General features: G+C 42.4%; 2 protein-coding genes across 3 annotated transcripts; both read right to left on the reverse strand.

Moving 5' to 3' along the window:
- Window positions 1-3,272: 3,272 nt before the first annotated feature.
- rbx1 (ring-box 1, E3 ubiquitin protein ligase) lies at window positions 3,273-5,622 on the reverse strand (the record flags this gene model as incomplete). 2 transcript variants are annotated; one of them, XM_079695372.1, is made up of 5 exons in its annotated part: window positions 5,466-5,621; window positions 4,397-4,475; window positions 4,164-4,234; window positions 3,614-3,699; window positions 3,273-3,452 (listed from the first exon to the last, which is right to left on the reverse strand). In XM_079695372.1, the coding sequence occupies exons 1-5, from the start codon at window positions 5,541-5,543 to the stop codon at window positions 3,440-3,442; spliced, it is 327 nt and encodes a 108-aa protein (XP_079551498.1). In that variant the 5' UTR covers window positions 5,544-5,621. The 2 variants fall into 2 exon arrangements, with proteins under 2 accessions (XP_079551498.1, XP_079551499.1); XM_079695373.1 differs by lacking the exon at window positions 3,273-3,452 and having other exon boundaries at window positions 3,610-3,699; window positions 5,466-5,622.
- Window positions 5,623-6,547: 925 nt separating this feature from the next.
- LOC307027174 (chondroadherin-like protein) lies at window positions 6,548-14,184 on the reverse strand (the record flags this gene model as incomplete). The annotated part of the gene is made up of 8 exons (XM_079695371.1): window positions 6,548-6,869; window positions 7,021-7,187; window positions 8,850-9,202; window positions 9,289-9,625; window positions 10,555-10,814; window positions 11,923-12,161; window positions 12,554-12,699; window positions 14,029-14,184. Coding segments are annotated over 8 exons (1,965 nt in total), but the record flags the coding sequence as incomplete, so codon positions are not given.
- Between the last annotated feature and the right edge of the window lie 2,366 nt (window positions 14,185-16,550).

Below are 16,550 nucleotides of genomic sequence, written 5' to 3' on the forward strand. Positions count from 1 at the left end.
AATATACAAAGCAATAGCAATGTTAAAACGAAGTAAACTGGATATAAACTCCCCAAACAGGCGAAAACCAACCAGTTTCACCACTGTCTCTGCCACCTCCCTCCATGCCTGGTTCCTCCGGTTTGTATCCCGGTAAATAGTTCTGGTCGTAAAGAACCGGGTGATTTGCTACCGTAATTTCTCGTTTGGAATATGAGGAAATGAACTGCGGTCTGGCTCTCCCAGCTTGCACGAGGCTTGATTGGCTGCGGTTGCACTGGCGGATTGCATAAATTGGATTTCATTGGCTGATGCCAAGCATCGAGCCTCAAAAGTTGAACATTGTTCAACTTTTGATGCCGATAGATGCTCGTGATGCTTGCAAAGCCATGCCATGCTCCCCACAATGCAGTTCAGCGAAGATTAAAAATCTTCTACGTCACCCCATTCAAGTGAATGGGCGAAGCGTTGAAAGCATTTTTCGATGCCTGTAGTGTAGACGGGCCGTTACTTCGATTTTAATATTGCACTAGGCCATCTTGCTACGTTGATATGATTTTGATGGATTGTGAAGACCTACATCTGATTTTGAATGCCCTCCCTGGATGAATTTGACCGTGTTTCTCCCCCCGTATTCCCCTCCAGGACCCCGAGGTGATGACGGCCTTCCAGGATGTCGCACAGAACCCAGCCAACATCTCCAAGTACCAGGACAACCCCAAAATCATGGCGCTCGTCACCAAGCTGAGCTCCAAGTTCGGAGCTGCCCCACAGCCGTAAACGAAAGAAGGACCAAAGAGGAGAGAGAGGATCCGTGGTGAAAGAATCTGGAGAGCCACGACGCATTTCAACGATTATTCCACTGTGTGCAGATCAAACAGGGCAGCGGGGGGCGTCGGGTTAATTCAGTAGAGAAAGTGGGGCGACTTTTGAAATGATCTTAATGAGCCTGTTACACTTAGCATCCTCCTAACTCAGACTGACTCTAACCTGTATCCCGAAACGCTAAACTGGGGTCCCCCGCATTAAGATGCTAACACAGATGTTTTTACAGCCATTTAACTCGTGGTGATTGTTCAGCTTCCGGTTTGTGTTTCCTTTCTCCAAACAGAGCCGTATTCACAGACAACTGTTGGGATTTCTTTGCTATCAGATGTATTGTTAATGCGTAAAAAGAAAAGTCACTGTCCTTGATGTCTGACCCTGTTGAAATGTATGATTCACAATAAATTCTTTGTTGCTGCAAACAGGTTTAACATTATTTCTAGTTATTCTTTATTTCGTTATACAAACTGATTTTACAGAATCACATGCAGTCTTTCTTTTCTGTTTTAGTATCCAGAAGGACTCTCAACTAGGGGTGCATACCGGTACCCGGTATTACCGAAATACCGGTTAATGGGGGCTTGGGTATGCCGTACCGAAAGTTTAGTAGGCGTAATATCCTTAAACTCACTGACTGGTTGGGTCTGTAACCACTGCCAGTCTGACTGGTTGGGTCTGTAACCACTGCCAGTCTGACTGGTTGGGTCTGTAACCACTGCCAGTCTGAATGCTGGGGTCTGTAACCAGTGCCAGTCTGACTGGTTGGGTCTGTAACCACTGCCAGTCTGAATGGTGGGGTCCGTAACCACTGCCAGTCTGAATGCTGGGGTCTGTAACCACTGCCAGTCTGACTGGTTGGGTCTGTAACCACTGCCAGTCTGAATACTGGGGTCTGTAACCACTGCAAGAAGTTTATTTCTGGGAAAGGTATCCACACATCCGACCTCCAACCAATGCTGTCTGGTATGGCAACCAAGTACCTTTTTGCGTTCAGTGAAGCAGCGTGCCAAGCGAGAGAGTGTTCAGTTCAGCAGGTGATATCCTACGCTGTGAAAGCGTCTGTTTGGATCCAGAGAGCAGATATTCACAACTGAGCTGTGCTGGGATTTGTTTTCTTTCATCAAGCACATGTTGATTTTAATGATGCTATTTGTTTTATGTGCAATGCCGAGATCTCATGATCCTTTGTGTTCCCTGGTCAGTCGAATCTCAGGTTGAATATTGATTATACTGGTGCTATTTTCTTTTTGCATTGACAAGATGTACTATTCACGCCTGATGGTTATAAATGATATTGCAGAATCTGTTTTCTTCATAGATAACATGTTCATTGTTTGTTCAGTACTAAAAGGTCAGAGTCCCACAATTGAATTTAATATTCATTTGACATGTGAACTATATCATAAAGCGCTTCATGGGAGTAATTGCAGGATGTTTACATTTTTCCCTTATGCAACATGAAAGTATCACGATATGTATCGTTATCGTTCAGTGGTATCGGTATCGTAAACAAGTCAACGATACGCATCTCAACCTGTGATTCTGACATGAGTTTAGGTTTTTACTGTCGAGTTTTTACTAGCAACGTCATGAAAGCAGCACCTTGTATGTGGAATCCATTTTGTTATTTAGCATAAATAATTTAATCTCATACTCACAACTGTATGAATGCAACTGCTTTATCTGAACAAGAAAGCTTTTAAAGTTAGAATATTGACAAACATGGCGAAATTGAAAGTTGGATCTCAAAAGTTGAACTTAACCAAAGTAGAAAAGACTTTAAAGCTGAAAAAAGTAAACTATTTAGATAATTGATCTTGTTTTATAAAGAAAAATGACTAAGGGAATTTCAGCTTTTATTCCTAATTGATTTTTGATTATTTTGGATCGGATAAACAAGCAATTGAAAGATGTTACTTGATGGGAACATACCATATAAACTACCAATTGTGTTGCACATTTTCCTCAATGTTTTAATCAATAAAAAGGCAAGTCTATTCTAGGCATTTTCTTAAAAGTCAAGATCTGTTAAATGTATCTTTTCGGGACCAACAGAAACTAAAATATCTGCGAGTCCCTGCAGGTGCTGCAGTGTAAACCCGGCGGAGGGCAAGGGGGTTAATAAGGGATCTGATTCAGAGGATTACTGCTCTGACACATGGGTCGTTTCTCAATGTCGAGTATACCGGCTGCAGAGCCACTATGTCAAGTATACTACGTCATCAAGTGGCGTCGAACGACTGTTTAAATGCCCAGCATTCGGCGCCACTCGATGACGTAGTATACTTGAAATAGTGGCTCTGCAGCACATTGAGAAACGGCCATGGAGTCCTGAATCACTGCTTCAAGCTGTCCACCAAAATGAAATGAAACCATTAACCAACATCTGAAGATCTCGGTTATTTTCAGCAGCTGGACTTCCTGTTTCTCATTTTCTCTCACTGACGAGTCAGCAGTAAAACAACCCGTTCTTTGTGACAACATGAATGTTTATTTATGAACTTACAACATACCAAAACAAAGACATCTGCGTAAAATAACAACTAGGCTTATTAGCCTGGCGGGGGTGGGGTGGGGTGGGGAAGCAGTACGGGTGATGCTCGTAGAAGCCAAGAAAAGGTCAGCATTAATACAGCTAGTGTCCGTATCTGTGGAGAAAAGACAGAGAGAGGAAGTGCCGTTAGTAAAAGGGCTTCATTTCAGGAAATACTCAAAACATTTCACTGTCAAAGGCAACAAATGAGGACTTGAAATAACAACACACATCTCTGGTTAAAACAAAAAGTGATCTATAAGTACTATTACTCACTTCTGAAACTCCCACTCCCTGTTGTCCAGAGGGCACACCTGTCTGGTTTTCAGCCAGCGGGAAATACAGTGGAAATGGAAAGCATGCTGTGGAAGAAAAAAGAAAAAACATGAATTCAAGCTTCGGAGAAATATGTGAGACCAGCGCTACATTTACAATCTTATAGCCAATGCCCGAAATTTACAAAAATGTAGCTAATAATTAAATCATTTGTTGGCAATGATCAACCCTATAAAACTAAAGAATCGTTGTTGCCTCGGTTATGTTAGCAAATATAGGAAACACCTATAGAAGTGTGACTTAACATTGAGAACTTGAACACTAACAGTTTCCCTTCACAAATACAGATTATATATGCATGGAAACAAATATATTTGTTAATGTTTGTCAATTATTTAGGCAAAATTCACTCCTAAGCTACAAATATGCCAACATTGTGAAAATAAGAACCTCTTGAATACTTATATTATGAAAATGTAAACCAAACATTGCTGACGGGTGTAATCAACACGATAATGGCATGTGCTTGAATTACAGTATCGAAACTCACATTGCAGACACCCCAGGCTACAGTGCACTCCTCAGAAGTTGCTGAAGCTTGGTTGGCCTGGCACTCTATACCTGAAGAGGGAGATAGAAATCTGTCAACAATTCAAGTCACAAACAGGCTGACATTTAGAGCCTCATATCGTGTTGCTTATGTGCTCTTTGACAGCTGCCGCCCATGACCAAATCATTTCTTATACACAGTCCATTATGTATACAAGGGTAAATGAAACTCACAGAGATCCATGATGTGGTTCCTACAGATGGCACAGTTATCCACCACAATGTCCCAGGCCCACAGCGCAACTGCATTCCACTGGTGGGAAATGTAAAAAATACAATAAATATAAGAAGATGCATTACAATCGCTGACAAATGTAGTTGGTAAAAGTAAATGACAGTTTCACAATACATTTTAAATCCCACAACCAACGTTATGATTGGTGTACTGTTAAAGATAGGACACAAACAAAGTGTGACTTCGTATTTTGTATAAATGATATGAACTTCAGCCAGTTATTTATAAATAGATCAGGCAAATAATCACCACACTGCTTCTTTCCCACTCTTAAAAATAACCTCAGTAGTTTTACTATAGCATATGAGATGCTTGCAACATCAAATCTGAGAAGCTGTCAACCAAATACTGTGTTTACATTACTGTTACTGTAATATGACTCTTAACTGTAATTGCGTCATAACATTAAGCTGCGGTTGCTAATGATAATTAACCATTGCTAAGTTAATCGATGAACATGTCATATAAAACTGCGTTCGTAAAACGCAATACGCGGGTAGTTTGATAGAAAGTGAGCACAATAAACATTGAAACATATTTACTTATTGTATAAGTCAGTCAGTTTGTATATTCAAACCATATTATATACACTTCTTGCAAGTTATAACGTTATAAAGTTCATGTTTTGAATATTTCTGGAGGCTATCAAACTCCGGAGGGCGGCTTAGCTAAGCTAGGCTAATTTAGCTCGCAGTTAAGAGCTTAGTTATTTACCGTTACGTAGGTCAGGATTTAATGTTAACCTTGGGAAGGCTTTTCTGTTTATTAAACCGTGAGTACTATTGGGGATCCTTGTAACATCACTATAAGTCCTAAGCATATTTTTTTTGCTATGAAAAAGATAAGTGCACATTCATGCCCTGTTTGTAGCAGGCTAACAGCTAATAGCTAACTGTCTCTATGTCATTAACGGTTACACTTAGAAAACGTTAGCGGTATTTAGCGGTTATTTGTGGTTTATGGCAGGTGATATGCTATCTTTACATCAAGAAACCGTGTCAAACTTACCTTTTTTACTTCAAATCGCTTCTTGCTAGCCCCACTGTTAGTGCCGGTCGGCGTATCAACATCCATAGCTGCTGCCATCTTGCGAGGAGAAATTTTTGCCCTGAAGTAAACGTGACCCGGAAGAAAAACAGCGTTTCCGTCAGTGAGAAACTACTTACTGTTGATCCCGATTGTAGTCGTTTGTGTCATGATATGTTCATTGTGGAAAGAATCTTATTGCTCTGATGTTGCTTAAAACAAATGCTTGCTCTGTAAGACACATTTACATAACGTAAAAAGCGCACAAAAAAAGAATAAAAGTTAGGTTCTACCGAGATTTGAACTCGGATCGCTGGATTCAGAGTCCAGAGTGCTAACCATTACACCATAGAACCACATGATGTACAATGATGTACAGTAACAATATATTGTTGCCACTTGATTGAAATTATTTGGTAATTTAGTCCCTTATACATTTCAAGTTTACATGTTTTAACACTTTCTCACGATTTTGAACTACTATTGAGTCATTCTTACCTAAAAACTCTCTTAAACTTGCATCTTCAATACATTCGGGGCCACTTATAAATCCCCTTCCACAAATATTGAACCTTCTTTGAGACTAAGTAAAAGATCCCCTTTGTCAGATTTTTTTATGGGATAGAATCGATAGAATATTTTCAGAACATGAGTGGGTGACATTACATTGCTAAATTGAACCGGAGCCACTCCCATCCCCACAATTCACACTCGATGCATAATATAAGTGTAGCATCAGCATTTCAACGTCCAACCTACAATCATCTAATGCATGTGTAAAATACCAATATCAGATCATTCTGGCTGGAAGAGTATTATCTTATTCACCTCTCAGTTTAACATACAACTCAAAACGACCAGATAAACCCAAACTGGCCAAGCAAATAGTCATTTATAGACTATTTATTATTCATCGTAGTGTACTCTCTTCATTTTTGTGTCCCCTTTTTTTTTTGCTTTTCTGTTTTAGCATGCTCAGACAGTCAATTGTGTATGTAAAGTCCAAACAGAGTGAATTGTGATCTTAAACCCTTTAATAAAAAGAGGCGGTTCAGACTTTCAATTTGTTTTATTTCTTATTACAGTATCTTCTGGTTCTTTATCACTTTTGGTGCCACAGGTGTCCTTTGAGGTTTTTTCTTGGTGGGTTTTGGTCGTTTGGCTTTTGGTTTTGCAGGTCTAGCTTTGACTCCAGAGACCTTTGAGACACTGGCTTTGGGTTTCTTGAGTTTTGGTAGTCTGGGGGCCGTAACAACCTTCTCATCTGGAGGAGATACGCTTTCTGTGCAGGACTTGAACACAGAAAGGTCCCTGACCTTCTGACCTCTTATCTCAAGAGGCTGCCCACAGGTCGCGATCACCTCAAACTTAAGCTTTTCCATCCACCTGGGAGAGAGAAACAGACAAAATATTGTTGTCATTAATTATCAAAAAAATGCAAACTAATTTCCAGGTTTGAGGACGCATTCCTGCAACACAAGGTTCCCAAAAAGAGTGATATCTGGTAACTTCCTTCTCTTATTCTCGGTAAACTGACCTTCGTAGTGGCAGCAGAGCACAGTCGCACAGCAGGGGGTTTTCCTTGAGGTCGACCACCTCCAGGCCGGTGAGGGGGCTCAGGTCAGGAAGCTCCGTCAGCTGGTTCCCTCTCACAGTCAGAGCCTTCAGCCCCGGACCGAGCCCTCTCAGAGCGTCCAGGGACATCTGCACAGATACAATATAAAGAGCTGATTAACAATAAGTCCTTGCCAAGCTGTTAGCATGGATCAGGCCTGAGTGTAATTAATCGTGTTAATCCAACATTTGATTTCACGCATATGGTCATATTTATGTTTACAAACCTGATGAGAAGGCAGATGTTTTTTCTTTTGTTTTATCTCTTAACTCCATCTAGTACACATGCTGACTCCAGAGGAACTCACCCCCCATTGATCTTCCTTTTAACAATATAAACTTTTCTCAATGGAGAAAATTACTTTTACTCTCAGACTCCTTAAGAAGAATGGATGAATGATCGGGGAAAATGGCATTGTAATAAATGTCCAGAATCTTAACAATGTCTTATATACGCATTGTGAACTGAACGTGTGCTTTTATTGTTACTTTTTTACTCAAAATATATGAAATGCTGTGCTGTTAGCATGGTAAATCTCAATGCTAATTTGTATTGAATGGATCTTGAACGCATCATTCGGTGCTTGGCCCCCTCCTCTTCATCCTTTACATGCTCCCCCTTGGCAAAATAATTTGTCGCCACAACCTTCAATTTCACTGCTACGCCGATGACATCCAACTTTATATCTCAACAAAAACCATCACCCCCACAACACACTCCACTCTCACCAACTGTCTCTCAGAAATAAAAGCATGGATGCAAACAAACTATCTCCAACTGAACAGTGCCAAATCAGACATCATCATCATCGGCCCCCCCATCCCGTATCAAAGACATCCAGAATTTCAACTTCACCATTGACAGCCACACTCTATCTCCCCCCCTCACATCCGCAACCTCGGAGTCATTTTCGACAGTCAGCTCAAATTCAACCACCACATAAATCACATCACCAGGACCGCCTTTTTCCACCTCAAAAACATTGCCAGTCTCCGCCCATCACTCTCCTCCTCTGCTGCTGAAATCCTGATTCATGCATTCATCACTTCACGACTCGACTACTGCAATAGCATCCTCTATGGCATACCATCCAACCTCCTCAATAAACTCCAATATATCCAGAACTCTGCTGCCCGCTGCCCGCCTCCTCACCCACACCCACTCCCGAGACCACATCACTCCCATCCTCCAGAACCTCCACTGGCTCCCCGTCCGTCTAAGAATCAACTTCAAAGTCCTCCTCATAACTTACAAAGCCCTCAACAACTGGGCCCCCCCCTACCTCACAGACCTGCTGCACCACCACACCCCTTCCCGCTGCCTCCGCTCATCAGAAGCCAACCTCCTATCCATCCCCACCCGCACCAATCACCGGACCTGGGGGGACAGAGCCTTCTCCGTCGCTGCCCCCTCCCTCTGGAACTCACTCCCACAACCCATCAGAGACTGCACCGACCTCACCTCCTTCAAAAAACTCACAAAAACTCACCTCTTCAATCTGGCTTTTCATGTGTGATTGTTTTTGTATTATTTGACTTTAACTTTAACTATATATTTATTTGTTGTTCCTTTCTTCTTTTTTCTTTTTTTTCTTCACTATTATCTGTAAAGCGTCTTTGAGCACCTGTAAAAGCGCTAACAAATTAAATCTATTATTATTATTATTATCATAATGTAGCCTCACTTCCTCGGCTACTTCTAGCTCTCCTGCACAATTCAACATATATTTACTTTCCAAAGGCCTCTCCTACCTTCTCCACGCCCATCTGATCCATGTAGAGCCTCTTCAGACTTTGAGATATGGGCTGGAAAGCGTTTGGTCCCACGTAGCGGATTGAATTCTGCGACAGGTTGAGCTCCTCTAGGTTCGCGGCCTGGGACAGAGCGTGGGTAGGAATCTCCTTCAGCTGGTTTGAATCCAGGTGAAGTGTACCGAGGAAAGCAGAGTCCAGAGAACCCTTTGCAACTGAAGTTATGGTGTTGTTGGTCAAGTAAAGCTCTCTGAGTTTAGGGGTTTTCGAGGACAGCAAACCAGCGGGTTCTAGTTTGGAGATGGCATTTCTCTCCAGGTGTAACACGAACAGACTTGGTAAGAGAGCCAGAGCTACAGGAGGGACACAAAGAGACATCAAATATCATGTTTCTTTTACTTTCCTGTGCTTCTTATATTTAATCTATCTAACCACTCACCTGATCCTGGAAATTGTAGCAGTCTGTTCCCCTCCAGGTGAAGGTAGTTGAGCTTTGGGGCTCCAGAGAACGTTCCAGGGTCCAAAGACGTGATGTCGTTTTCCGAAAGATACAAATAAAACAGGCTCTTCATTCCCCGAAAGGCCCCGCCCTCGATTTCGTGGATTTTGCAGAACTCCAGATGAAGAGAAACCACCTGGCTGGTGCCGGGGAAGCTGTTGGCAGGGAGGTGGTGGAAGTGGTTACTGCGGAGGTCGAGCATCTGCGTCTTGGAGGGGAAACCTCGCGGGACTTTGGTGTGACCCCGATCCTCACAGGTGGCGTGCTGAGCTTCAACCTGGGGAGGGTTGAAATCAGAGTATTATCAACAATACATCTTAGTGGGTTTTGTAACAGTAGTGGGTAAAGTCTTTATATATTTTACTGTATTTGTAAATAGATTCAAGATTCAAGATTCAGATTCAACGATGACCCGAGCTCCTTCAACAATACAAAATAAAAAGTAGTGCAAAAAGTCTATAGAACATGGCATATGTACAAGAACAGAATATGAAATTAAATAATGTAAATTAAGACAAAATGAAATACGGTTTATTGCGATGATAACTATTTATATAAATTAGTAGATTGCAAGATGACAACAGGAATGTTTATCGTGACACTTAACCTACACAAATATTTTTAATATCTAGTCGCTACATTTGTCTGTGTGTAAATTGGTGCTTAGGCAATAAGTGTTAACCTAGTTTTAACAGCAGATAATGATGTTACGACGTGGGTGTACGAAAAAAGCTATGCTGGGGGCTGGGAAACCAAAACACAAGCTAAAAGATAGTAAAAGGTCTAATGAAACCAGAGAGCTGGTTGATCATTATTTGCGGATGGGAAACCAAAACATTGAGCTAAAAGACGCCTAAAAGGTCTGAAAGAACTTCTGGGCTCATTTGCACCCTTTAAGTTTATTGATTTATTTTGATTATACTATTTTGTATGTTCTTACCCATTATGACTATGTATGTCATTAAGTATGGTATTCCTGTCATGCTATGTTTTTTCTTTATTATTTCTTGTTGGCTTTTCTTTTTGTCTTCTATGTTGAAAAAGGGATTTCCATAAAAATATTTGAAAAAAGATCTGAAAGAACTGCAAAGCTCGTTGATAGTTATCTGGTTTCATTTTCTACAAACACTTTCATTTGCATACACTTAACAACATTTACACAACGCATTGTTCCTCAATTCTTGTATCAGACAGTAAGTCACTCACATCGCAGTCGCAGTTCTCCGGACACTTCCCTTTCGGTTTGGGCTTCGCTGTGGGGGGGGCGCTCTCTGTGGGCTCCAACTCAAACTCCTCCTTCAGAACTTCCCCCCGGCTGCGGCAGCGCAGATCCAGAGGAGCCACGCTCTGCAGGGGCTCCTGTGAGAGATGGGGGGGCCCCACACAGGCCCCCAGCAGCTTCACATTACGGACCCTCGCCCACTCCCTCAGGGGCCGCATGAAGCAGTTACAGTACAAGGGGTTGCCTTTGAGAAGAATTAGTATAAGATAAAAAAAAAAACGTAATTAATCAGTGTTTGGAAAATTGAAACGTTATAGCAGCGACAGAGATAAGAGTGAAACACAGGATGTAAAGGTGAGAGTTTGAACAAGGATAATAATAACAACAAATAAAAAAGTACATAAAAGTATAAATTGAATTATAGATATTTATTGTTAATAATATTTTAAATATATAAAAATGTCAATTTGGAAGTGCGAGGACAGGAACAACTAAAGATGACCCTAACTTTTTACTTTTATTAGTTTTTACTTATTACTTACTTTAATTGAAGTGATGTCATTTCTGTTGATGTCTTTTGTATTTTTATTTATTTATTTTAGCAAAGTTGTTTTTATATTGTCGTGGTTTATATTAATAAAGACGCATCTAGAACAGGGGTGTCAAACTCAAATACACAGTGGGCCAAAATTCAAAAATGGGTACTACTCGAGGTCCGGACTGGTTCAATGTTTATTGCAGACCTTATTGAAATGAACTTATTGCACATATTAAACCTGGAACTAACAAAGCTTCAATTATTGCCTATAAAAACAACATCAAACATTAAACAATCAGTTGCATTCATTTCCTATGGCTCTATCTGCAGCTTCTCCAGAGTCATTTCTTATGATTACATTTTCCCACAGGCCAACAACAGCTTCAACAAAACTATTTCCAGATCTAATAGGAATTAGAAATGATCCTGCGGGCCGAAATTAAATCCACCAAGGGCCTGATTTGGCCCCCGGGCCTTGAGTTTGACTCGTGTTCTAGAAGATACAGAACTCTGGGTTGCCAAATCATCGAATGTAACAATACTAAAAAAAGACAGTAGGGAAAAATCATCTTTTTTATTTTATTATTATATTTAATATTTTATTTCGTTTTTTTGTATTATTACTATTATTACTATTATTATTATTATTATTATTATTATTATTATTATTATTATTATTATTATTATACTATTACTTATACTGTTATGTTATCATTACCATTTTTGTGTCTCTTTTAATGTGAAAAATAAAAATAAACATCTGTATTCCTCGTCCTTATCTGTGTGGATTCAAACAGTGGGATCAGATTTGTACCTGTCAGGTTGAGGCTTTTCAGCTCATAAGGACCCTTCAGGGGCTCCAGGTACCGCAGCTGGTTGTGGCTGAGGTCCAGGTGAGAGAGGAGGGGGGCCCGGGACAGAGCCTGATCAGAAAGGTCCTGCAGAGACATGTGGTCCAGGTACAGGTGAGTGAGCTTCACCATGGAGACGGACTCTTCACCCAGGTAGGTCATGGGGTTATGGCTCATGTCCAGACGCGTGACCTCAGGGAGTCTGTTTGGGGAGAGGAGGATTTACTGCTGTTAGTTTCATTATGTACTGGACTCATATCTACCTTTACACCACACGCACGCACGCACGCACGCAATGTGAAATGAAATGCCTTACAGTATAATAAATGTAGGCATGTCCCTAAAAATGAAAAATGCCAACTTAATGCTGGCACTGGAATCAGTAGGGCTCATCCTCAGGGGACCGTGAATGTCTCAAATTCTTTAAAAGTATTTAAAGCTTGTTTTTTGCCCAATAATACTTTGCCAATAGCTATGCTGTATTTGTGGTTAATAGCAAGAAGCTGTGGCATTTGAAGCTTAAGTGCCACTGCTGAGAAGCCATTAGCACAGTTGAGCATTATAATATTAAAATACTTCTCGTATAAGGCCCACCTGCTCATGGTCTGCGTGGGGAAGAACTGCAGCTCGTTGTGGTCCAGGCTGAGGCGGCTGAGTGTGAACAGGCCGGTGAACGCCTCGGGGGCCAAGTTGTTCAGGGAGTTACGGCTGAGACGAAGCCACTTTATGTTCTGCAGGCCCTGGAAGAGCGTTCAGAGTGCCGTGAGATCATACAGCCAGACAGACTTATAACCTGTGGAGAGTGTGTACAAAGTGTGTGTCGCAGCTTCCTTCCTGATGGCTTTCAAACTGACATTTCCAACGTGTTGTCTTTCAAGTTATTGGTTTATTTGGGATGGCTTGATGTTATGTGGCTCGTGTGGTTAATTAAAATAAAAATAAATAGTTTCCACAAGCATTCAAAAATAAAATAGGCATTTACAAGAGGCAAACCAAATCAAACAAGAGGCAAAACAAATCAAACAAGAGGCAAAACAAATCAAACAAGAGGCAAAACAAATCAAACAAGAGGCAAAACTCTAGTAGTCAGACTTAGATTATCTGTCCTTATGTAATTATGTAATTATATTTTTGTTATTGGAAATGTGTATTTTCGCATTTATATTTTCCACATCCACTTATATATATTTTTTACGTTTTAATGCTATTTTATTTCTATTTCAGAAATATTTTGGACTGTTTATTTCTTGTGTCTTCATTTCTCTGATGTACATTGCCTTGTTTTTTATCCTGCTGCAACGCAAACATTTCCCAAATTGGGATCAATAAAGTATCCATCCATCCATCCATCCATCTATCTATCTATCTATCTATCTATCTATCTATCTATCTATCTATCTATCTATCTATCTATCTATCTATCTATCTATCTATCTATCTATCTATCTATCTATCTATCTATCTATCTATCTATCTATCTATCTATCTATCTATCTATCCATCCATCCATCCATCCATCCATCCATCCATCCATCCATCCATCCATCCATCCATCCATCCATCCATCCATCCATCCATCCATCCATCCATCCATCCATCCATCCATCCATCCATCCATCCATCCATCCATCCATCCATCCATCCATCCATCCATCCATCCATCCATCCATCCATCCATCCATCCATCCATCCATCCATCCATCCATCCATCTATCTATCTATCTATCTATCTATCCATCCATCCATCCATCCATCCATCCATCCATCCATCCATCCATCCATCCATCCATCCATCCATCTATCTATCTATCCATCTATCCATCTATCTATCTTTCTATCCATCTATCTATCTTTCTATCTATCCATCCATCTATATATCTATCTTTCTATCCATCCATCCATCCATCTATCTATCTATCTATCTATCCATCCATCCATCCATCTATCTATCTATCTATCTGGACTCCAGAGGTTCATAAACAGGTTCTAACAGTGTGTGTGCAGCAGCTTCAGGATTCTTGTATCGGTGTGTTTTAATGAAAGCTCTATAATCCCATAGGTCGGAGTACCTGGAAGGCCATGTTGGGGATGTAGACCAGCTGGTTGTGAGTGAGTGCGAGCATGTTGAGGAAGCCGAGCTGAGTGAAGGCTCCGGGCCGGATCTCCTCCACGCGGTTATGGTCCAGCTGCAGCTCCTTCAGAGCCGAGAGGCCGTCGAAGGACTCCTGCAACAGGAGGAGGATGAGGTCGGAGGAAGGGGGGGGGGAATGAGGGGAAGGGGAAATTCACAAATCATCTACTCGGCCCAAAATAAGGAGGAAAAGTGAGGTAGAATTTAAATTGAAAGGTTTGATTAACACTCAATTGTTCCGCTTTTATTTTGAAATTTCAAGTTTATTCTCAACATTTAGATTTTATTTTGAAAATGTATTTAACATTTTGACTTTTTCTTGACATTTTGACTTTATTTTCATCATTTCAACTTGTTTATCTGAGATGCTTATGTGGACTTTATTGTGAAAATGCAAAACAAAAACTCTTTCTCTGATATTTAAAAAAAATTCTATGATACTAAATGTTTGACACACTAGCAGGTGTGCGACACGTATTTGTACGTGTGGCACAAATACTGAAACTTGATTTTATTTTTACTTTAAAATCGTAACTTCATTTTTTTATTAATTTCTCAAAGTGCCAAAAAATTTTTTTTTTTTACTTTGTTTAATAACTTAATTAATAACTTAATTTAATAACTTGATTGGTGTCGATCCCCCTTCATACTCCAGCTCTGCCTCTAACATAGAGGGCGGAGTTGTCGGGTTCAGGAGTTCCTCAAAGTGCTCCTTCCAACGCCCTAACACTCCATCAGTTGAGGTCAACAACGTCCCATCCTTACTGTACACAGCTTGGATGGTTCCCTGCTTCCCCCTCCTGAGGTGTCGGACAGTTTTCCAGAACAACTTTGGTGCCGCCCGAAAGTCTTTTTCCATGTCTTCTCCGAACTTCTCCCACACCCGCTGCTTTGCCTCGGCCACGGCTGAGGCTGCTGCCCTTCGGGCCTGTCGGTACCTTGCAACTGCCTCGGGAGTCCCCCGAGATAACAAATCCCTGAAGGCCTCCTTCTTCAGTCGGACGGCTTCCCTGACCACCGGTGTCCACCAGGAGGTTCGAGGGTTACCGCCCCTTGAGGCACCTAGGACCTTGAGACCACAGCTCCCCGCCGCGGCTTCGGCAATAGAGGCTTTGAACACCGACCACTCTGGTTCAATGTCCCCAACCTCCACAGGAATGCCCGAAAAGCTCCGCCGGAGGTGTGAGTTGAAGGCCTCCTGAACTTGGGCCTCCTCCAGACGTTCCCAGTTCACCCGAACTACACGTTTGGGCTTACCAGGTCTATCCAGAGGCTTCCCCCGCCATTCGACCCAACTCACCACCAGATGGTGATCAGTTGACAACTCCGCCCCTCTCTTTACCCGAGTGTCCAAAACATACGGCCTCAGGTCCGATGATACGATAACCAAATCGATCATGGACCTTCTGCCTAGGGTGCTCTGGTACCACGTACACTTATGAGCATCCTTATGTTCGAACATGGTGTTTGTTATGGCCAATCCATGACTAGCACAGAAGTCCAGTAACAAACCACCACTCCGGTTCAGATCAGGGGGGCCGTTCCTCCCAATCACTCCCCTCCAAGTGTCTCCATCATTGCCCACATGTGCGTTGAAGTCTCCCAGCAAGATTAAAGAGTCCCCTTCAGGAGCCCCATACAGGACTCTTTCCAGGGTCTCCAAGAAGGCCGTATACTCTGAACTGCTGTTGGGTGCATAAGCACACACAACAGTCAGAGTTTTCCCCCCCATAACCCACAGGCGTAGGGAGGCAACCCTCTCGTCCACTGGGGTAGACTCCAACAACGAAGCACCCAACCGGGGACTTGTGAGTATCCCCACACCCGCCCGGCGCCTCACACCTTGAGCAACTCCGGAGAAGAATAGAGTCCAACCCCTATCCAGAAGTAAGGTTCCAGAGCCGACGCTGTGCGTAGAGGTGAGCCCAACCAGATCCAACTGGTAACGCTCCACCTCCCGCACAAGCTCCGACTCCTTCCCCCCCAGAGAGGTGACGTTCCACGTCCCCAAAGCCAGCTTCTGTCGCCCGGGTCTGGTCCGTCGAGACCCTCTGCCTTCACTGCCACCCTTCTGGCAGCGCACCCGACCCCATCGCTGTTTCCCGTAGGTGGTGGGCCCGAGGGACGGAGAAGCGGAGGTGTTGCCCACGTCGCCTTTTCGGGCTGTGCCCGGCCGGGCTCCGTGGCAAGCCCGGCCACCAGACGCTCGCCGACGAGTCCTCCTTCTGGGCCTGGCTCCAGAAGGGGACCCCGGGCTTCCTCCGGGCCGGGTATCCTCACTTCGTGTGTCGTCTTTCATGAGGTCTTTTGAACCAATCTTAGTCTGGCCCCTTGCCTGAGACCAATTTGCCATGGGAGACCCTACCAGGAACACAAGGTTCCAGACAACACAGCCCCCAGGTTCATCAGGGCACACAAACCTCTCTACCACGGTAAGGTGCTGGTTCTTCAGAGAGGATT

The sequence above is a fragment of the Notothenia rossii genome (genome assembly GCF_949606895.1).
Source record: "Notothenia rossii genome assembly, contig: scaffold_606, whole genome shotgun sequence".
In the NCBI taxonomy this organism is placed as follows: domain Eukaryota; kingdom Metazoa; phylum Chordata; class Actinopteri; order Perciformes; family Nototheniidae; genus Notothenia; species Notothenia rossii.